This window comes from Scyliorhinus canicula, chromosome 4, assembly GCF_902713615.1.
Source record: "Scyliorhinus canicula chromosome 4, sScyCan1.1, whole genome shotgun sequence".
NCBI classification, from domain to species: Eukaryota; Metazoa; Chordata; class Chondrichthyes; order Carcharhiniformes; family Scyliorhinidae; genus Scyliorhinus; species Scyliorhinus canicula.
In genome coordinates this window covers 8,033,696-8,057,016 of record NC_052149.1, presented here as the reverse complement: position 1 = coordinate 8,057,016, position 23,321 = coordinate 8,033,696, and the positions used below count along the sequence as shown (strand labels likewise).

The window sequence follows — 23,321 nt, the reverse complement described above, 5'->3', positions numbered from 1 at the left end:
TCTTCCACCCCAAAGAATCTGCTCATCCGGGCCACTGTCATGTGAGCCCAGTGAATGACCTTGAATTGTATCAGGCTGAGCCTGGCACATGTTGCGGAAGCATTGACTCTACTCAACGCATCCGCCCAGAGACCATCCTCTACCTCTCCACCCAGCTCCTCCTCCCACTTGCGCTTCAGATCCTCAGTCTGCGTCTCCTCTGACCCCATAAGTTCCTTGTAAATGTCAGAGACGCTCCCTTTTCCGACCCGCCCTCTGGAAACTACCCTGTCCTGAATCCCCCTTTACGGTAGGAGCGGGACCGTTGACACCTGTTTATGTAGGAAGTCCCGCACCTGCAGATACCTGAATTTGTTTCCCCTCGCCAATGCAAACTTCTCCTCCAGCGGCCTCATTCTCGGAAAGCTCCCCTCTATAAGCATATCCCCCCATCCTCTCAATCGCTGCTCTCCGCCATATCCGGAACGCCCCGCCCCCCCCCCCCCCCCCCCCAATCCATACTTCCCGGGGGAAACCGGTGATTATTACAGATTGGGGACCAGATCGATGCTCCCTCTGCTCCCACATGCCTCCTCCATTGGCCCCAGACTCTCAGGACCGCCACCACCACAGGGCTGGTGGAGTGCCATGCCGGCGGGAACAGCAGAGGTGCAGTTACCAACGCCCCCAGACTGGTGCCCTTGCATAAAGCCACCTCTATACGCTCCCATACCGACCTCATCCCTCCACCAACTTTCTGATCATGGCTATATTTGCTGCCCAGTAATAGATACTAAAATTTGTCAGCGCCAGCCCGCCCTCTCCCCAACTCCACTCAAGCATTACCTTCCTTACTCGGAGGGGGTCTTGCCCGCCCAAACAAAGCCAGTGATCACTTTGTTGACCCGTTTAAAAAAGGTCCGCAGACTAAAGATGGGGAGACATTGAAACACGAACAGGAATCTCAGGACAACCGTCATCTTCACCGTCTGCACCCTCCCAGCCAGTGACAATGGAAGCGCGTCCCACCTCTGAAAATCGTCCTTCATTTGGTCTACTAGTCGGGCCAGATTTAATTTATGCAGCCGGTCCCATTCCCACGCCACTTGAATGCCTAGGTGCCTAAAGCTTCCCCCTACTAATCTAAACGGCAGCTCCCCCAATCGCCTCTCCTGTCCCCTCGCCTGGACCACAAACATCTCACTTTTCCCCATATTTAGCTTGTACCCCGAAAACCGGCCAAATTCCCCCAGAATCATCATGATTTCTTCCATCCCCTCTATTGGGTCCGATACATACAGAAGCAGGTCGACTGCGTAGAGCAAGACTCTGTGCTCCAACCCCCCACCCCCAGCCACTTCCAACCCCTTGAGGCTCTCGGTGCAATTGCCAACAGCTCTATAGTTAGCGCGAACAAGTGTCTCGTCCCCCGGTGCAGTCTAAAATAGTCCGATGTCTGTATTCGTCTGTACGCTTGCCACAGGAGCCTGATACAGACCTGACCCAGTCAATAAAGCCCTGCCCAAATCCGAACCGTCCCAGTACCTCCCACAGATAATCCCATTCTACCCAATCAAAAGCCTTTTCTGCATCCATTGCGATCACTGCCTCCATCTCCCTACCTTGATCATGATCACGTTTAACAACTTTCTTACATTGGCCACCAACTGCCTCCCCTTAACAAATCCTGTCTAGTCTTTCCCAATAACGTCCGGAACACAATCCTCAATCCTGGAGGACAAAATTCTGACCAGCAATTTGGCATCCACATTCAACAGTGATATCAGCCTGTAGGACCCACACAGCTCCGGGTTCTTGTCCTGCTTCAGAATCAGCGAAATCGTGGCCTGTGACATTGTCGGGGGCAGCACTTCTTTCCCTTGCCTCATTGGACATTCTGATCAACACCGGCCTCAATATCCCAGATAACTTTTTATAAAACTCCACCGGGTACCCGTCTGGCCCCGGGGCTTTACCCGACTACATAGCCTTCAGACCTTCCACTATCTCTTCCATCCCGATCGGGGCCCCGCAGCCCTTCTACCAGCTCCCCGTCCACCTTTGCGAAATTTAGTCCCTCCAAGAAGTGCCTTATCCCCTCCGGCCCCATAGTGGGTTCCGACCTATATAGCTTACTGTAGAAATCCCTAAATGCCTTATCACCCCTGCTGACCCATCTCCATCATTTACTTTCTCTATCTCCCTGGCTGCCTCCCTCTTTATAAGCTGCTGTGCAATCATTCTGCTGGCCTTCTCTCCATACTCATAGATCACCCCCCTCGCCTTTCTCAGCTGCTCCACTGCCCTCCCTATGATTAACAAGCCGAACTCCACCTGTAGCCTCCGTCATTCCCTTAAAAGCCCTGCCTCTGGGGTCTCCGCATACCTCCTATCGATCTGTAGTATCTCCTTTACCAGTCGGTCCGTCTCTGCCCAGTCCACCTTCTCCCGATGGGCCCGTATCGAGATCCGCTCCCCTCTGACCACCGCCTTCAGTGATTCCCAGACCACTGCTGCTGAAATTTCCCCCGTGTCGTTGACCTGCAGGTAGCTCTGAATCCATTTCCTCAGCCACTCGCACACCCGTTCGTCAGCCAAAAGTCCCACATCTAACCTCCAGTGCGGGCCCTGTCTTTACTAACCTGCAGGTCAACACAGTGCGGAGCATGGTCTGAGATTGTGATCGCCGAGTACCCCGTGTCCACCACCCCTGCCAGTAAGGCCCTGCCCAAAATAAAGAAATCAATCCCGGAATACACTTTATGCACGTGTGAGTAGGAGATCTCCTTCACCCTTGACCGCCCAAATCTCCATGGATCCATCTCCCCCCCCCCCCCCCCCCCCCCCATCTGCTTCATGAACCCTTTTAGTTCCTTTGCCATTGCTGGCACCCTGCCTGTTTTCAAGCTTGACCAGTCGAAGCCAGGGTCAGCAACTGTGTTGAAGTCCCCTCCCATGACCAACCTGTGCGAGTCCAGGTCCGGTATCTTCCCCAGCATCCTCTTTATAAACTCCACATCATCTCAATTTGGCGCATACACATTTACTATTACCACCTGCACCCCCTCCAGTTTCCCACTGATCATAATGTATCGCCCTCCCACATCCGAGACTATTCTACCCACCTCAAACACTACCCACTTATTGATCAGGATCGCGACCCCTCTAGTCTTTGAGTCTAGTCCCAAGTGAAAGACCTAACTGACCCAGCCTTTCTTCAATCTAACCTGGTCAGTTACCCTAAGGTGTGTCTCCTGCAACATTACCATGTCTGCCCTTGGGGGCTGGTTCAGCACAGGGTTAAATCGCTGGCTTTTAAAGTAGACCAAGGCAGGCCAGTAGCACTGTTCAATTCCCGTACCAGCCACACACACACACACACACACACACCCCCCCCCCCCCCCGGCTCATTCAAACATACTCCAACATCAAAATCCCCACACAATTGCCTGACAGAAAAACACCAAGATCTAAACAAGCACACCTCCAACCCCCAACAGTGCAAATGAAAACCTTAACTCACTCAGCTCTGCCGCTGGTCCCAAATCAATAAAGAAGGCATTACAAACAGCTTCCAGAAAACAAAAAACAAGAAACTTTTTTAAAAGAACAGAAAAACAAAAAAAAAAGCCATGAACGTTGCAGCAAAGTTCCACAGTCCTTTATTTTCGCCAAGTCCAGCGCGACCTCGGGCGACTCGAAATAAAAGTGCTGTTACCCATGCCTGGCCCAGAGACAGGCCGGACACAACAGTCCGAACTTCACCTTTTTCTTAAAAAGGATCGACCTAATCTGGTTGAAGCCTGCTCTTCTCCTGGCCACCTGCACACTCAGGTCTTGGTAAACCAGCAGGATACTATTGTCCCACTTGTAGCTCAGTGTCTGCTTGGCCCACTGTAGAATAAGCTCCTTATCCAAGTACCTGTGGAATCTCACCACCATTGCCCTCAGCCGGGGTGGGGGGGGGGGGGGGGGGGGGGTGAGCAGGCAGTCTCCCATTCGCGGCTTCATCGCGAATGCTCTTAGCCCTTTCCACCTCCAAGGGCCGGGAGAACGCCCCATCCCCAGGAGCATCTCAAACATATCTGCGATGTATGCCCCAGCGTCCACTCCTTTGGACCCCTCCAGGAGCCCAACGATTCTCAAGTTCTGCCGGCGGGACCTATTCTCTAGGAACTCCACCTTCTCCGGGAGCTCCTTCTGCTGGTCCCTCAGCATCCCCACCTCCAACTGCATCGCAGTTTGATATTCCGCCTGCTCAGCTAGCGCGTTCTCTACCTTCTGGATCGCCCGATCTTGGCCGTCCAATCTAAGCTCCAGTTGCTCGATCGACTCTTTTATCGGGTCCAGGCAGTCCTGTTTCTGCTGAGCAAAGCCTTCCTGAATAAGTTGCATCAGCTGCTCCGTTGACCGCTGGGTCGACAAGCCAGAGGTCCGGTCCTCCGCCATGCTGTCTCCCCCATGCTGTCACCTGCTGCAGCTTCAGCCCAAACCTTCTCTGTCTTTCTGTTTCTGCCTTTACGAGCACTTCTAGTTCTTCTCTTCATGCACCGATGTGGGAATTCAATACATAATTGCCTCTGTCACCAGTTTTACAATTCAAGTCCGGTAGAAAATCGGGGTGAAACGGTCCAAAAGTCTGACCCGAGCGGGAGCCACTAAATGTGCGACTTACTCTTTCATAGCCGCCACCGGAAGTCATGAAATGCCTCTTTAAACAAAAATATCAATTTGAATTAAACTAAAGACTAGCAATGGTGTCGACGAGCGCAAAACAAATGACAATAAAACACATACTGTATTTTATCCAATATTAAAATTTGAAAATGATTCCAGTTCGTTTTGAGAAAGTGAGGACTTCATGTAAGCATGCAAACCTCTGACCTGATTCACATATAGAAACAAAATTGCATTAACATATATTCAAAAGCACATCCAAAAGACATGCTCGTTAGGTGAATTGGCCATTCTGAATTCTCCCTCAGTGTACCCAAACAGGCGCTGTAGTGTGGCGACGAGGGGCTTTTCACAGTAACTTCATTGCAGTGTTAATGTAAGCCTACTTGTGATACTAATAAAGATTATTACTCTGCCAAATGTTCATTGTCGTTAAACTGTAAAAGTAATTTTCTTTCAGAAACAAAAAGTAGGGGTACTTGCTAAAACAGATCATTTCCAAATGGTGATTTGATTTGTGGAGGTCCGGTTAACCTTTATAAAAAAAAAAAATATATATATATATTTTAACTCAAAAATTCAACGTTCTGTGACTATGAGCAGCTTTGGTTTGCAGTGTTTCATAGCTATCGTGTGTCTTTGCCTGTGGTCATTTTGCATTTCCAATCCATCGCTTTATAGCTTGTTAACATTAAAACTTGCTTGCCTAGCTGCTGCTTTGGGTTCTGTTTTACCTTTTTTTTAAAGTTGTGTGTTGCAAACTAGTAGCAATCGCTACAAGTTCTGATTAAAATGCTCAACTGAGAAGCTTAAAATTTGTGCAACAGAAATGTTGAAACATGTAGTTTGATATCGTGTGTATAAGTAGTTTTCCTATCTCGTAATCTTTAAGCAGGTTTGGTTTTAATTTTTTTTGTAACAATGTGCTACTTATACACTTGATACAGTAATTATTGTCGTCTTCATAAACCAGGCTTCTAACAAAGAGTTTTTTTTAAACCATGCATCTATCTTTGTTTTATAGTGAAAGAGTTCTTAGCCAAAGCCAAAGAAGATTTCTTAAGAAAATGGGAAAGTCCACCACAGGTATGAGTTGTCTTACCATGCTTGTAGAAAGATAATGATGTAGAAAGACAATGTGCAGAACGGCATTAAATACCACTTGTAGGTTGGAATCAGGGTGAGGGAAATGCAGGAGAATTGGGTGCTTCAGTGTTACTCGCCATTCTTCCATTTGAGATATGGGATCAAAACATTCTCAGATGTTTGGATGAAAATATCTCTAACAGTAACTCATTTCACACATGGAGTGAGTTTGGGGCTGTCATCAGCCCTTCTATCTCTTGTCCCTGCCGTTTAATGAGCAGTCATGCTCCCCGCATAAAGAGACAGCACTGTAGATAATGAAAAATATTACTCTATTCAGACTAAAGCAGATTGATGGGGTCAAGGCAGCTTTACTTTGCAATTGGCTACGAGGATTTGAGAAATAAAAATCCTAACTCACTACTTGGAGCTTTTATTTTAAAAACCCAGTTACTAACGATTAGACGTGAGCAAATGCTCCGACAAATCAGCTTCTACAGTACCCAAAGTAGAATTCAGCCACTGCTGTAAATTCCTATTCTGTTATTAATACAACAATTGTTAAAATAGAGAAAAAAATGTAAAAAAACAAGTAATATTTTTGGTACTGACTTTAATGGAGTCACACAAGACCTGTCCCAAGGCAAAATTGGCTGCTGGGATATATATAAAATACATTGGGCCCATTATCCCGTACCGGCCTCCCCGAATAGGTGCCGGAATGTAACTTCATTGAAGCCTACCTGTGACAAGCGATTATTATTATAAATTTTTTTGATCAAGGTGAAGAATGTGCCAGTTAGCACTGTTGCTTCACAGCGCCAGGGTCCCAGGTTTGATGCCCGGCTTGGGTCACTGTGCGGAGTCTGCACGTTCTCCCCATCTGCGTGGTTTCCTCCTGCAAGTCCCGAAATACGTGCTTGTTAGGTGAATTGGACATTCTGAATTCTCCCTCTGTGTGCCCGAACAGGCGCCGGAATGTGGCGACTAAGGGATTTTCACAATAACTTAACTGCAGTGTTAATGTAAGCCTACTTGTGACAATAATAAAGATTATGATCATTATAATTGAGTGCTAGGAAAGCATATATTTGGGGAGAGCATCAATCACTTGCAGGCATGCTTACAGGTTTTAAGGGTTCTTTTTTGCCTAATTTCCTCTTTTTCTATAGCTGACGACGTTGATTGTTACTGGGATATGATTTCATGTGTATTAGTTGTTGCCTAGCCTCCTCGCTAAAATAGCTTTTTTTCACGAGTCGAGGCAGAAAGCAGACCATAAGTTGGGTGGTCCACAAAACAAGGGCATCAAAGCCAAATCCAGTTTTGCCGCTAATCAGTGCCCACGCTTGCCTAGTCTTCAGCCGAATGGACCAATAGCAATTAGAATCAGCGATCTGAATTTTTCCCTCTTAGACCCGGAATGGTGCTGTGACAAACCCAATTACTGCTACTGCAGCTGTAATCGACTTCGCTGGGCAAGAACGGCGTGATTCTGGGTTCAAGCCAATTCGATTGAAGGCCATTCATACTGATTTTTCCACAGTTAGATGGCACTAACATTAAACTAGTTAATTTATTGCCTTCATCCATATATGTTGCCTGATGTACCAGTGGACAAAATATTCCAACATTAATTAATCATCACTTTTGTAGTGGCACTTACGATTTCAATGAAATGTTCTACATCCTCATCTGCCTTGCTGCTCCTCTTTGGTTGTGTTGTTTATGTTTAGTTTGCATGCAGAGCTGGTGAAATCTATTTTGCAAAGGTGGCAGTTTAGAGTGTGCAATTAGTACTCTGAATGTTATGATTGTGACGTTAATTTATTTTATGTATTGTCACCGTGAAACAGTGTTGAATGCCGTGCAGGACTGCTTTTACCATTGTCCTGAAGGGAAGCACCCGAGTCCCGGCCACATTTGCAACTCTTTAACTTACTTGTGTTAGTCCACTGTATCTTAATTTGTATAAATTACCCTGACATCTTCCAGTAATAAACTGGACAAGGAGACTGCTGGCACAATGGATCAGAATTCTACCTTTTAATTCCAACCTGATATGAAAATCTCTTCACCACCTGTGCAAGTTCTATCTGTATTGAGTTTTGGGATCACTTAATGGTTGTTATGTGGATCCACAGTCTAGAGCTGGAGGCTACAGCGCAGAACTACTCCCTAATAGGGATCAATTAAAATCTCCTGCAGGCATCAAGGAATACTGATACGGAAACTGAAAGAGTAGTCCTGGCGGTAGAGAGAACTTATATGTAATATATTAGGTGCCTTCAGTGCTGATCTACTCAAATATGCCGATCAAAGCAGCATCTATGAATATCCTGCAAAGCAACATCCCAATTCCAGGCTGCTTTTTCTGAAATGGCGTGTTGGCAACAAATTAAGTTCCCTCTCTTAATTCTGAACACAAGGCAGAGATTGGAACAGATTCATCCGTGATGCCTTCTGCAATCAAATAATATGGCAACACTGAAAAGAGTTTACATGTGAATAAGATGTTTGGATAAAATAGAGCAATCTACCCTGTGAATTGTATTCCAGCAAGGAACTAAATAGCCTCATGAAGAAGAGGGCATGTGATTAAAATTGAGGGGATGAAAACATCTGGGGGCAATGTGCTTTGTCTGGGTGATGTGACTTTTCTGTTCCTCTGCCATGCAGCCATCTGGTGAAATCTGCAGGTAGGGCCGAGACAGGGCCGCGGAGATGTGGCGGGGTAGCTCCAGTGTAGAACCAGAACAACACTGAAAGGAACTAAAATTGTTCTTTTGCATCTTTCAGAACACCGCAGGCCTAGATGATTTTGAAAGGCAAAAAACACTTGGAACAGGTTCTTTTGGAAGAGTTATGTTGGTGAAACATAAAGGCACAGAACAGTACTATGCCATGAAAATACTGGATAAACAGAAAGTAAGTATTCTAACCGCACCTTAAATAACAAAAAGCAGATAGAAAAGTAGATTGAGGCTGTTTTTAAAATGCTAGTCATCAGTTTTGGATGTCAGTGCCAAAACACGTTTTTTGATGGACATGGGGAGGTAGATCTGTTTGTGCCAATTTTGGCAACAGAATAATAGCTTTGCTATGTTTCCTACTGTACTGAGCAGCACCATTCCTTTCTGAAACTGCTGCTAGGAAGGATCTGACCCATTACAAAGCGCTTTGATTTTCACAAAGGAGAAATGAAACTGATTTGTTAATGCAGAAGTGCCTTTTCTGAGATCTGGATTCTGGTCTTTTGCCTGCTTAACTACAGAGCAATGCTGAAAAGGTCAGTTTGAGATGCGTCAGATGTACAGCAAAGCTTCAAAGACCATTTCCTTTTAAAGTTTGAGCCAGCACAGATGTCTTGGGTGTGTGGTATGACAATATCAGACAATTAGCTGCAGATATATAAACTAGGCACTTTTGAATTAACTTTGTGAATCAAAACCATTTGAATTCTGTGCAAACAACAACTTATGGCTTGCTTCAAGAAGTAGTGTTGATTTTTTTTTAAAAAAGAACTGATTCCAAGACTCTGGAATTCACCCCACAATAAAACAGAATGGAGTCCACCCCACCAGAACAACTTTGAAACAACTGTGCACGTGTCTTTAGAATGAGAAGCTGCAATTTCGCAAATGCAGCTCCCAACACCCCCCCCCCCGCCCCCCCCCTGGAAAGCTGAAGAAAGCCAGCCTCACCCTGCATGAGAGCACTGAGCTGTGGGTGTCATTCCCTCTGAAGGCAGCAGTTTTTCCTCGTATTAAGGATTTGGGATTCCGATCCGGTTAGGGACCCTTGAGAAGAAAGCCAAATAACCAGTTTTAATCAAAAGAACTGCTGCAAGAATTCACATTTTTTTACCAAAACAAACTTTATATAAAAGAACTAAAACAAAGCAAATATGATTAAATTAACCCTCCAGTTTGTATGCACTCCAGGTTCACTTCATTCTTCCCAAGAATTCTCTTATAAGATGCAATAAGATTTACATCTGCAGAGCATAAATATCCGCTGGAGAATTCCCCTCGGCTTCAGCAATAAAACTACCGTTTACCATCTCCTGACTGTGGATGCCCTAGTCCCTGGTTCTGGCGACTTCTCAACATTTCCAATCTAATGCAGCTGATTAGCTTTCTTTATAACAAGACATTTTCCCACCAGCTTCAAACTAGTCAATCGTCTAGCTTCCATTGCCGCACAAGGTCCCAACTGAGATCAAGCCCCATCCACATTCTATGTGATCAATGATTTTTTTTTTATAAATTCTGTTTCCCGTGCAGATCTATCTAACTTTAATTTGGCTATCTTCTCTGTAAGCGCAAACTGCGCACGCCAGTTCCAAGATGCCACTCACTCAGCAAACACCAGCACAAATTGCAACCCGAGAACCTCCCTAAGCTCCACCCATCTGGGCTGTCCTCAAACCAACCTTTAAGTCCCTCATTCACAATGTTTTTCGATCTGATGAAGTGAATGGATTTTACAGTCTTTTAACATTTACTGAATGCTTTAAAACTCATTTGGCTCAACTTCCCAAAATAATCTCTCAGACTATTGCAAGCTTTATAGGCTTGACGTCTCCAGCTCTTTGACTAAGTAAGCCCCATCTGTTTTGCAGCTCTAGCTCTTCCATTCTGACTGAATTAAACACATGGGTTCACCTTTGGGACTATCGTTTCTTGTGGTATTCTGGCAATCTCCAAAGCCCCATGTCTTAATTACCTCATCTTTCTAGCTGACTCTTAAGGCAACATGCCCCAACCTTTGAGTGTGAAAGACTCCAAGCATGAATTGCATTCATCCCATTTTCTGCGGTTAAATTGTAATTCCTAAAACTAAAGATTATTTACTAAAACGCATGAACCATGAACTCGATATTCGTAACAGCTGTAAACAATTGTTTACAACAGTGATGCCTTAAAGTTGTAGTTGTATTCCTGAGAAGTGATTCTTCAAGTGAAACAATGTTGAGCAGAACAGAACTTCCCATTGTCAAAGGTTCTGAAGCATCTTTTCAGAAGAAAAAATTAAAACCGTTGAAACACCGTACACTCCTAAATTCCTATATGCATTAATGAAATAACTTTTAAAATAAAATTAATTTTCGAACCCTTTCGATTTAACCCCTGCACGGCAACCCTCCCGCTCACCTGCTACTTCCCCCTCTCGAATCCTCACTGTGAGTAAGGACTTGTAAGAGGGAGGAAGTGAGGGAGGGGCGACACACTGGTTAGCACTGCTGCCTTACAGTAACAGGGACCCGGGTTCAATTCCGGAGTATGCATTTTCTCCCAGTGTCTGCATGGGTTTCCTCCGGGTCCTCTGTCTGGAACTGGTTTAGCACAAGGCTAAATCGCTGGCTTTGAAAGCAGACCAAGGCAGGCCAGCAGCACGGTTCAATTCCCGTACCAGCCTCCCCGAACAGACGCCGGAATGTGGCGACTAGGGGCTTTTCACAGTAACTTCATTTGATGCCTGCTTGTGACAATAAGCAATTTTCATTTCATTTCTTTTTTTTCCCCACAGTACAAAGATGTGCAGGTTAGGTGGGGTTGCGGGGATAGGGCAGGAGAGTGAGCCTGGGTGGGGTGCTCTTTCAGAGGGCCAGTGCAGACCCGATGGGCCAAATGGCCTCCTTCTGCACTATAGGAATTCTATTGTTCTATTCTATGGAAGCGAGCAAAGGGAGCTAGAAAGCTGCATGTGGGAGGATCAAGGAGGGTGGGCGATGGAAACTGTTTGGTAGAGAGAGGCATCAAGCAGGAGGGGTTGGTGAGTGTAGTGAATAGCACAAGTATAGGTAACCTTCATACAAAATTGCAGTGCAGCATTTTTAAAAATCTCTGTCTTCCTTGTACTAGCTCCAAAATGGTGTTGATTTGGTCACGTGGCACCGTGGTACACAGTCGGGAGATAGTTGCCCTGGGAGTCCTCAACATCGACTGTAGACCCCATGAAGCGTCATGGCTTCAGGTTAAACATGGGCAAGGAAACCTTGATTAACACATACCGGCCACCATCAACTGATGAATCAGCACTCCTCCATGTTGAACACCACTTGGAGGAAGCATTGAGTGTGGCAAGGGCACAGAATATGCTCTGGGTGGGGGACTTCAATGTCCAGCACTAAGAGTGGCTCGGTAGTACCACCACAGACCGAGCTGGCCGGGTCCTAAAGGACATAGCTGCTAGACTGGGACTGCAGCAGGTGGTGAGGGAACCAACAAAAGGGGGAAAATGTACCTGACCTCATCCTCACTAGTCTGCCTGCTGCAGATGCATCTGTCCACGATAGTATAAGTAGAAGTGACCACCGCATAGCCCTTGTGGAGACAGTGTTATGGGCCAGGGTTGAGAGAACACCAGAGTATATCATGGAGTTCACCTGACCGACGACTGTTTATAGATTTTGGTTATGATGAACACAAGGGCCGGCCTTTCAGCTATTATTCAACAGAGGCCTTAAGCACTTGTAGTCAAAGCAAAGTTTATTCTACTAATTCAGCTAACATTTTATAAACACACAGTAGCATTTTATCAACTACAAACATAAATACCCCACACAGCTACAGTACTCCATATTTAACCCGTAACTTCCCTTTACTGTTTCACTCAAGCAACAACATCCATAAATCAGACAATCCCTTTTGCCACAAAACAGTAGGTTTGAATTCCTTCCAGAACAGTTATTACTTTGAAGTTATCAAGTGATCTTGATAACATGCACAGAGAGAGACTCCAATATCCTTGTCGTCTGAATACTGCTTCCAACTGTCTGAACCGAAAGTAAAACTCAGAGCCACAAAACAGCTTCCAGCTCAAAACTAAAGTAAAAACCAGAGCCACTGCCCAGCTCCACCCACACAATGACATCACTGCAGCCCTTTGAGAAGACAAAAGAGCTCTTAAAGGGACATTCCCGTGACAAAAGTCCTGTTTTCGCATTGAGGATACCCTCCATAGTGTTGTGTGGCACTACCACCGTGATAATTGGGATAGACTTCGAACCGATCTTGCAACTCAAGACTAAGTATCCATGAGGTGCTACGGCCCATCAGCAACAGCAGAGTTGTACTCAGCCACAATCTGTAACCTTATGGTCCAGCATGTCCCCCACTCTACCATTACCACCAAGCCAGTGGATTAACACTAGTTTCAACGAACAGTGTAGGAGAGCATGCCTCGGGCAGCACCAGGTATACCGAAAAATAAGGTAGTGACATGGTGAAGCTAAACACAGGACTACTTGTGTGCCAAACAGCAAGTAATAGACTGAGCTAAGCAATTCTGCAACAAACGCATCAGTTCTAAGCTCTGCAGTCCTGCTACATCCAATCGTGAATGATGGTGGACAATTAAACAACTCCATGATGGAGGAGCCCAGCACATATGTGCAAATGACAAGGCTGAGGCAACAATCTTCGGACAGAAGTGCTGAGTTGATGATCCATCTCGGTCTTCTCCGTAGGTCCCCAGCATCTTGGGTGTCAGTTTTCAGTCAATACGATTCACTCCATGTGATATCAAGAAACGGTTGAAGGCACTGGATACTGCAAAGGCTGTGGACCCTGACAGAATTCCAGCAATAGTACGAAGGACTTGTGCTCCAGAACTTGCTGCACCCTAGCCAAGCTGTTCCAGTACAGCTACAATACTGGCATCTGCCCAGAAATGTGGGAAATTGTACAGGAGTGCACCTTACACAAAAAAAGGGACAAATCCAGCCCAGACTATTCCCGCCCAATCAGCCTACTCTCCATCATCAGCAAAGGAGTCATCAACAATGCTATCAAGCAGCACTTAGCAATAACCTGCTCACGGACGCTCAGTTTGGGTTCTGCCAGGATCACTCGGCTCCTGACCTCATTACAACCTTGGTTCAAACAAAAGAGCTGAATGCCAGAGGTGAGGCGAGAGTAACTGCCCTTGACATCAAGGCAGCATTTAATTAAGTATGACATAAGAACTAGAAGCAGGAGTAGACCATCTGACCCCTCGAGCCTGCACCGCCATTCAATGAGATGATGGCTGATATTTTGTGGACTCAGCTCCACTTTCCCGCCCGAACACCATAACCCTTAATCCCTTTATTATTCAAAAAAACTATCCATCGTTATCTTAAAAACATTTAATGAAGGAGCCTCAACTGCTTCACTGGGCAGGAAATTCCATAGTTTCACACCCCTTTGGGTGAAGAAGTTCCTCCTAAACTCAGTCCTAAATCTACTTCCCCTTATTTTGAGGCTATGCCCCCTAGTTCTGCTTTCACCCGCCAGTGGAAACAACCTGCCCGCATCTATCCTATCTATTCCCTTCATAATTTTATATGTTCTATAAGATCCCCCTCATCCTTCTAAATTCCAATGAGTACAGTCCCAATCTACTCAACCTCTCCTCGTAGTCCAACCCCTTCAGCTCTGGGATTAACCTAGTGAATCTCCTCTGCACACCCTCCAGTGCCAGTACGTCCTTTCTCAGGTAAGGAGACCAAAATTGAACACAATACTCCAGGTGTGGCCTCACTAACACCTTATACAATTGCAGCATAACCACCCTCGTCTTAAACTCCATCCCTCTAGCAATGAAAGACAAAATTCCATTTGCCTTCTTAATCACCTGTTGCACCTGTAAATCAACTTTTTTGCGACTCATGCACTAGCACACCCAGGTCTCTCTGCACAGCAGCATGTTTTAATATTTTATCATTTAAATAATAATCCCTTTTGCTGTTATTCCTACCAAAATGGATAATCTCACATTTGTCAACATTGTATTCCATCTGCCAGACCCTAGCCCATTCACTTAACCTATCCAAATCCCTCTGCAGACTTCTGGTATCCTCTGCACTTTTTGCTTTACCACTCATTTTAGTGTCGTCTGCAAACTTGGACACGTTGCACTTGGTCCCCAACTCCAAATCATCTGTGTAAATTGTGAACAATTGTGGGCCCAACACTGACCCCTGAGGGGCACCACTAGCTACTGATTGCCAACCAGAGAAACACCCATTAATCCCCACACTTTTCTTTCTATTAATTAACCAACCCTCTATCCATGCTACTACTTTACCCTTAATGCCATGCATCTTTATCTTATGCAGCAACCTTGTCAAATGTGGCACCTTGTCAAATGCTTTCTGGAAATCCAGATATACCACATCCATTGGCTCCCCATTATCTGGTAATGTTCTCAAAAAATTCCACTAAATTGGTTGGGCATGACCTGCCCTTTATGAACCCATGCTGCGTCTGCCCAATGGAACAATTTCCATCCAGATGCCTCCCTATTTCTTCCTTGATAGATTCCAGCATCTTCCCTACTACCGAAGTTAAGCTAACTGGCCTATAATTAGGAGCTCTAGCTAAACTGGGAGTCAACGGGAATCAGGGGGGAAACATTCCACTGGTTGGAGTCATACCTGGCACAAAGGAAGATGTTTGTGGGGTTGGGAGTCAATCATCTCAGCTCCAGGGCATCACTGCAGGAGTTCTTCAGGGTAGTGTCCTTAAACCCAAACATCTTCAGCTGCTTCAATGACCTCCTTTCCATCATAAGGTCAGAAGTGGGCTGTTTGCAGATAACTGCACAACGTTCAGCACCAGTCGCGACTTCTCAGATAATGAAGCAGTTCATGTCCAAATGCAGCAAGATCTAGACAATATCCAGGCTTGGGGTGACAAGTTACATTCGCATGACACAAGTACCAGGCAATGGCCACCTCCTACAAGAGACGATCTAACCATTGCCCCTTGACATTCAATGGCATTACCATCACTGAATCTCTACAATCAACATCCTGGGATTACATTTGGTCAGAAACTGAACTATACTAGCCATATTACAGGGTGGCACGGTAACACAGTGGTTAGCATTGTTGTTTCACTGCGCCAGAATCCCAGGTTCAATTCCCGGCTTGGGTCGCTGTCTGCGTAGTCTGCACGTTCTACCCGTGTCTGCGTGGGTTTCCTCCGTGTACCCAAACAGGCGCCGGCGACTAGGGGCTTTTCACAGTACCTTCATTGCAGTGTTAATGTAAGCCTATTTGTGATAATAAAGATTTTTTTATTATTACATCCCCGTAACAATGCTAAAGCAGAAGTCCTGACTGCGCATGCCAGCCCACTATTTCTCTAGTGAAAGTGGAACAAATCTGAATGGGGGGAATTAAAAATGGGAATCTACTGGCCGTTATTCAAGTTCCCTGGATAAAACCACCAACATTGGAATGTATTGCATTTATCAGGGACAGGAAGTTAAATACTGATGCGTTTTGAGGATCTTGTTTTGCAAATATTGAATGCTCTTGATTTTCATGAGTTTGGTATCTTTAAAATATTTTGTTTTGCAGATCAAAGACATTTGCAATCTCAAATCTGAGGCATGTCTGTATTGTTCTAGCCATCTGAAGAAATTAAAAAATACAAATATGATGTAGCATGTAGAAATCAGAGTAGATTTGATATATTAAAAATGTACGCCAATTGCCAGAACCAATGCAGCATTAGGAGCTTCATTTTCTTTGCAAGTACCTCTTTCAGATACTGGAGACTATTTTATTACATGATGTGCCGTGATTTAGAACAATAACTTCAATTAGACAAATGATGAATGTGTATCAAAGCCCACAGAGCAGTTTCGAGTTTAACATTCCGAAATCAAGTTGTACATATTTGAAAAGAAATCCAGGCGGCGGGAATATTTACATAAGGAATTTCAGAAAGGCTTCTCTCGCTTTCCGTGACGCTGAGTTATGAAGAGAACGGTATTGCTGTTTTCAGCACAGTGCCGTGGTGGGTCTGCGCATTTTTGGTACTGCCAAGCTCTTAGCTGAGCTCTTTACACAGCTAAGAGCTTGGCAGTACCAAAAACGCGCAGACCCACCATGGCACTGTGCTGAAAACAGCAATACCGTTCTCTTCATAACTCAACTCACGGAAAGCGAGAGAAACCTTTCTGAAATACATTCCTGCCCTTGCAAATTTGGATTGTCTGGAAAAGGTATTTTCAGTTGGATATCTCTAGATGACATACTGCTGGGCGTAAACGTGCCACTTTGGCCAGAGCAATTTGAAGTGATAAACAAAGAGAATGCACACATTCTTGTATTGGTGCATTAAAATACTTGGCTCGAATGCAACTATTTTCCGAAAGTATATCAGCACCAATGTGCTATGGAAGCCTAACGGCATCAATAAAATGGGAGATAGCAGGCGAGACCGTGGGCGAAACATTCACTCCTCACCAGGCAAGACCAAGTGTTTGCAGACCCGCAGCAATGTGGTTGACTCTTAAATGCCCTGTGAAATGGCCTAGCAAGCCACTCCGTTGTACTCAGCCGCTACAAAAACACAGAAAAGGAATGAAACTGGATAGACTACCCAGCATTGAACCAGGCACCGTAAATGACAACGGCCTCCCCGTTTCTGCGTGGGTTTCACCTCCACAACCCACAAAGATGTGCAGGTTAGGCGGATTGGCCATGCTAAATTGCCCCTTAACTGGAAAAAAAAATAATAGGGTACCCTAGATTTATAAGAAAGAAGCAACACCAATGGCAAACCCAGCCCTGCCGACCCTGCAAAGTTCTTCTTACTTAACATCTGGGGGCTTGTGCCAAAGTTGGGAGGGCTGCCTCACAGACTAGTTCCAAACCCACAGCCACTACCATCTCAAAGGACAAGTGCAGCAGATACCTAGGAACCCAACCACCTGGAGGTTCCCTTCAGAGTCACTCACCACCCTGACTTGGAAATATATCACCGTTCCTTAACTGTCGCTGGGGCAACATCGTGGAACTCCCTCTATAATAGAACAGTGGGTGTACCCTACACCTCAAGGACTGAAATGGGTCAAGAAGGCAACTCACCACTACCTTGTGAAGGACAACTAAGGATGTGCAATAAATGCAGGCCGAGCCAGTGACACCCACATTCCGTAAATTAATTTTAAAAAATAATCAAGGGGAATGCAGAGGGATTAAATTGGAGCAGGATGCCTGTACAAGATGAATGGTGATTTTGCTAACATCTTAAATAGAAGTAAAGTAGAGACACGTTGTGATCTGGTGTAGAGCAACCTGACTACTAACCGCTAGGTTTACTGCGGCAGTTTGTAAATGGGTTAAAAGTGGAATTCTTTTGTTCAAAATTTTCCATTACATCTGTAACTTTTCCAAGGAGTTGGGCTAATTGTAAATACATGGTATGAATATATATTTAGCTTTCCTCCAAACTCCAGAACATGCTAACGCATGTTGGGATGGTGTTCTGATCAAAGTTAACCCTTTGGTACTCATCCCATTTTGCCCTTTTCACATCCGGGATCAATATGTCGGGGCTGTCATAGCCATGGTCAATCCCATTCCTACACGGGCACATTGTTGAAATGGGACGCTGTTTAGCATCTCCTCCGTCCGCAAAATAGGCAGGTGCTGAGTCTGTCGGACACTTCCAGTGACTTTGGTGGAGTGCGCCCAACTTTTTAAAAAATAAAACATTAATATTGAATGCTGTGTGCGCATTGCCCATCTGGTATCTTCAGAGTTAATGCTTATCTACTTAACATTCCTATTAATTTCTTGTCTTTTTTATTGAGAAACTTAGGTGACATGTGAAAGGCCAGGGCCCGTAGTGCAGGACGCTATGCAGGACCAAAGTTGAAAAGAGTAGTAGAGAAGACGAGATAACTTGCCACGCAGTGGTTAGGTGATGCCAGGATCACGTTTTTAGAAGCCTGTAGATTATAGAAGGAAGGGAAGACTGAGAGGTAAGGAGTTCCACAGTTCCTGAGGTCCTGCGAAAGAGTGAGTTCGAATGGAGATAGTTTGATGAGTCTTGTTTCTTTTAACAATATTGTGCAGGAGAAGGAAAGCAGAAAGTAATCAAATCTGGCTTTAAAAGTTTACCACATCTTCATCTATTCATACTAATTTGACTCAAATTGGTTCTCATTAGACAAGACTCATTTATTTTCTCCTGCCTCTAAAGGAGGCGGGCAAATCAAATTTAAAGCAGAATTATTATTGTTAGAGAATGACTGTTGAGTTAAGAATCACTAGTTATCCTGAATTTGATTTGCTGTTTAAATTGTTGAGACGGGCTGTAATAAAGTGAAAGACTGCTGTACAAACAAATGTAATGCTCCCTTCAGCAGAAACGTTGTTGAATAATGTTATTTTTCTTTAGGTTGTCAAGCTGAAGCAAATAGAACACACGCTCAATGAGAAGAGAATATTGCAGGCTGTTAACTTCCCATTTCTGGTGAAATTGGAGTATTCCTTCAAGGTAGATATTCGTCTCAAACTTTGGAAGAACAACGTTGCACATCTGCCCTCATTCTCTTTCCATTCAAGTTGAAATGTTTTATTTTAATCCTTGCTGCTCGTCAGCCCAGCTCACCTGGGTGAATGGCAAGCATATAATTTGCTGAAAGGGTTAAATACGATTATTCTTTGGAATTATGCTGAAAATGCTGAGGAGTCTTCCCACCAGTTGCTAGGCGACAAATTGAAGAAAGCCGACTAGGTTTCTGCTGGAGGGTTGTAAGCTTGCAGTCGACTGTATGAAACCTGACTTTAAATGCTGCGGGGTGGAGGGTGGCATCAGATTAGAAAGTCATGGACCATTCATGTTTCTCCGGTATCAAAATTTGAGGTGCTTCTGATTAAATGTTTGGAAACATGTATTGATTTAGTTACGTAGACTTCAACTGTGTGTGTGTGTGTGTGTGTGTGTAAACTATGTTGCCACAATTGATATTTCATGAGGGTTTAAGAATCCAGGCATTTGTTTTTATTGCGTGTTGCCCCCCTCTATTGCTAAATATGGGAATTGCATCTCAAGCTGGTTATGGCCGTAAATATTAACCAATCCCTTTATTACCATTTGATCAGTTGCCAACCACATATTAACTTAATCCCTACTCGTGCACCACTCAGTTCTTTTCTGTTTTGAAGTGTACTTTGACAACAGCAGAAGGAAACTCCATAAAAGTGTTCCATTAAAAGTGAATTGACATATGACACATTCCACAAATTATCGATCACCTTCTCACAAACCGAAACCATATTAATTTGCGTGGAATTAAGTGCCATTGTTCACTCCATGGAAGACGTGATCTGACTTGCCCAGTTATATTTTGGCAGTACGGCACGGTGAGTTTGTATAGTCGGTGACCGCATTTACAATTTAATTTATTCCGGGCATCGTCCACCCAGTTTTTGATAGCAGCATTGTCAGGTAATTTTGGATTTGCAGGGGAAAAGCGTCAATAATGCTCCAGTGGCAGTGGTTATTGTGCAGTACATGAGAAATGACCCACTGAAAAGGGCAGTCTTTCTTTTCCTCACATTCATTAAACTAGAGTGCTGACTCCCTTTTTTTGTTGGTTCAAGTGATGTGAGTGTTGTTGGCAAGGCCGGCATTTGTTGCCCGTGCCTAATTACCCTTGCGAATCATTGTGGCCTCTCAAAGCTTTCACTTCAATTACTTGCTGCTTCAGTATACGTATAATTCTTTTTGTGATTTTCATTGTTGTTCCACAGTATCATAATTCATCAACTGTGGCAGATTTTTAATGTGGTTGACACTGAAAATTTGTCTCTGATACAGATCCTGATAAATGTAATTGTGCCTTTATAGCCATTATCATTTCCTTATGATGCCATGCCCAGAACCAAAGGATGCAATTCCGTATTGAGAAGATCAGGCAGAGGTCCCTCTCTTCTGACATAGTTTGGTTCCACTGGCAACCATTGCCAACACACCAAAATGGTCCCGTACTCTCAATTTGGATGTTCGCCATGCTTCATGAAGCATCTTGAGACATTGAGGACTGCAAGCATTTGCAATCCATATTCTCAGCCGGTACGAATTGGATTGGAAGGAATTTAATCCGGAGACAACCCAGGTTACTGCCTGGTACCAAGTTTTTCTTTCTTCAAGTTAGCTGGCCGGTCAATTCCCAATTTTTCATCAGCACTCATGAGTGCACGCCAAATACTCGAGTTGGGAGTGGTGGCATTGTGCTGTAAATGGGAGTTTTTGCAATCCATGGTAACTTCGGTGAAATCTCTCACCATGATTTACTCGTGAGTTCCAGGATCTGCCTCAAGACCGTGGCCTCTTTCACTGGTTTTGTCACATCCTGCTCAAAAACACCTAAAAACCGGTTGACTTGATCTGTCCGTGTCGATATTTTTAAAAAAAAATTTAGAGTGCCCAATTCATTTTTTTCAACTAAGGGGCAATTTAGCATGGCCAATCCATCTACCCTGCACATCTTTGGGTTGTGGGGGCGAAACCCACCCAGACATGGGAAGAATGTGCAAACTCCACACGGACAGTGATCCAGAGCCGGGATCGAACCTGGGACCGTGGCGCCGTGAGACAGCAGTGCTAACCACTGCGCCACCGTGCTGCCCTTGTCAATGCGATATTAACGGTATTGAAAGGACTTTGTATTTTATTTTTTGTTATGCAGTTCCTGGTTTTCCCCACTTCCAGCACACACTTAATTTCCTTCATTTTATAAAATCGCAACTCCCTCTCTTAAAGGGTTACTCCTTCAGTATACCATTCCAACCCCTTAAAGGGTTACTCCTTCAGTATACCATTCCAACCCCTTAAAGGGTTACTCCTTCAGTATACCATTCCAACCCCTTAAAGGGTTACTCCTTCAGTATACCATTCCAACCCCTTAAGGAGCACACTGTTTTAGAGGCTGATTTCCGTTCAAAGTCTGAAGGAAAGTGTGCCCTACTAGTTAGATATTTCTTGAATTAAAGGCTAAGCTTATGCATGTGTTATGGACCGTGAAGCTAACGTTTGAATTCTAACCTGTGTGATAGTGCATTGGAGCCTCTCCAAGATTGCTGGCTGCCACAGCCGACACAGCACTGGATATACTTGGAGTGACAAGCAGGGGCAAGAGAAAATTATTGGACCGTACTTGACTATTTCATGTTATGGGCGGCACGGTAGCACGGTGGTTAGCACTGTTGCTTCACAGTGCCAGGGTCCCGGATTCGATTCCCGGCGTGGGTCACTGCCTGTACGGAGTCTGCACGTTCTCCCCTTGTCTGCGTGGGTTTCCTCCGGATGCTCCGGTTTCCTCCCACAAGTCCCGAAAGACGTGCTGTTAGGTCATTTGGATATTCTGAATTCTCCCTCTGTGTACCTGAGCATGCGCCGTAATGTGGCGACTACGGGCTTTTCACAGTAACTTCATTGCAGTGTAAATGTAAGCCTACTTATGACGATAAAGATTATTATTATTATTATTATTAAGCTTGCTGCAGAGCAGTGCTGAGTGAACCAAAGGAAATGTCCGTGGTTACTTGCCAGCCTTTAACTTGGGTCTGAAACATGTCTTTGATGGGATGTCACTTAACCTCGGTTGCATATTTCCGATAGGTGGAGGATACAGTTGCTATATTTGAATCTGTGATTTCATGTAAGAATTTTCTGACACAGCTTAATGGGCTCCATCCTGCGCTCAAATTCACCTCTAAATGGTGCAGTCAAAAGACCAAAGAAAAGTACAGCACAGTAATAGGCCCTTCGGCCCTTCAAGCCTGTGCCGACCATGCGCTGTCTGAACTAAAATCTTCTACACTTCCGGGATCCGTATCCCTCTATTCCCATCCTATTCATATATTTGTCAAAATGTGCTCCCTTTCCTTGAAATGCTGGTTGAGAAATCTGCCAGTGCTCTACTGCTGTCTGCCACATGCCTGCCTTCACTGGTCAGTATACATGTTGGAATTCCTACCGTTCCATGCACTATAAGATTGGCCTTATTGGCAATCTCGTAAATAGTGTCCATGTCGTTGCTCAGCATGCAGACTTGATGCTGTAATAGGGTGCATCAAAACCATCCTGCGCGATAATGGCTCCCCTGATCAGATCAGTCACACGATCGTCAGATCATGTATATCGCACAAGCTAATGAATGGACCCAAGGCCACCATTTTGGGTCCTGAAAAGTGCCCAGTCTACCTCGATTACCCTAGAAAGTGGAGTTGAGACCACAACCAGGTGCGCCATGATCTTATTAAATGGCGAAGAAAGTTCCAACAGTTCCAGAATGGCCTACTCCTGCTCCCAAGTCTTGCGTTCCTATTATGGGAGTTGATTTAGTACACTGCTGCCTAAGCTTAATGTGTGTTTCTGGTTATTTATTGCAAGCTGTGCTTTGCCAAACTCAGATAATCCATGTGCTATTTAAGATTGCAAATGTTTACGCCAAATATTAATATGATCCTTGGTATTTAAGGAGTGGAAATAATTGTTCACGTCTACGATCTATTTTCTAAAAATCCATCTTTCTTCACTGTGTTTTAGGACAACTCTAACTTATATATGGTGATGGAGTACGTGCCAGGTGGTGAAATGTTTTCACATCTTAGAAGAATTGGAAGGTTCAGGTGAGGTTTACATCATGTGGCCCGAGGTTGAAATAATCTTGATCTTGAAAAAGGCCCAAAAATGTGCTTTTAAAGTCTCCAGCATGAGGATGGAGGAGTGTGCCTAACAAATAATTTCTCATTTTGGTCTGATAACCCAAATGATATG

The 23,321-nt window shown here is 44.6% G+C and overlaps 1 protein-coding gene across 3 annotated transcripts in view; it reads left to right on the top strand.

The window, feature by feature from the left end:
- Nucleotides 1-23,321, top strand: part of prkacba (protein kinase, cAMP-dependent, catalytic, beta a) — a 192,863-nt gene that overhangs the window by 149,474 nt on the left and 20,068 nt on the right. For all 3 annotated transcript variants that reach the window (XM_038793669.1, XM_038793670.1, XM_038793668.1), the window contains 4 exons: nt 5,681-5,742; nt 8,542-8,670; nt 18,933-19,031; nt 23,091-23,173. In XM_038793669.1, coding sequence (XP_038649597.1) covers nt 5,681-5,742; nt 8,542-8,670; nt 18,933-19,031; nt 23,091-23,173 — 373 coding nt within the window. The remainder of the gene's footprint in view (nt 1-5,680; nt 5,743-8,541; nt 8,671-18,932; nt 19,032-23,090; nt 23,174-23,321) is intronic.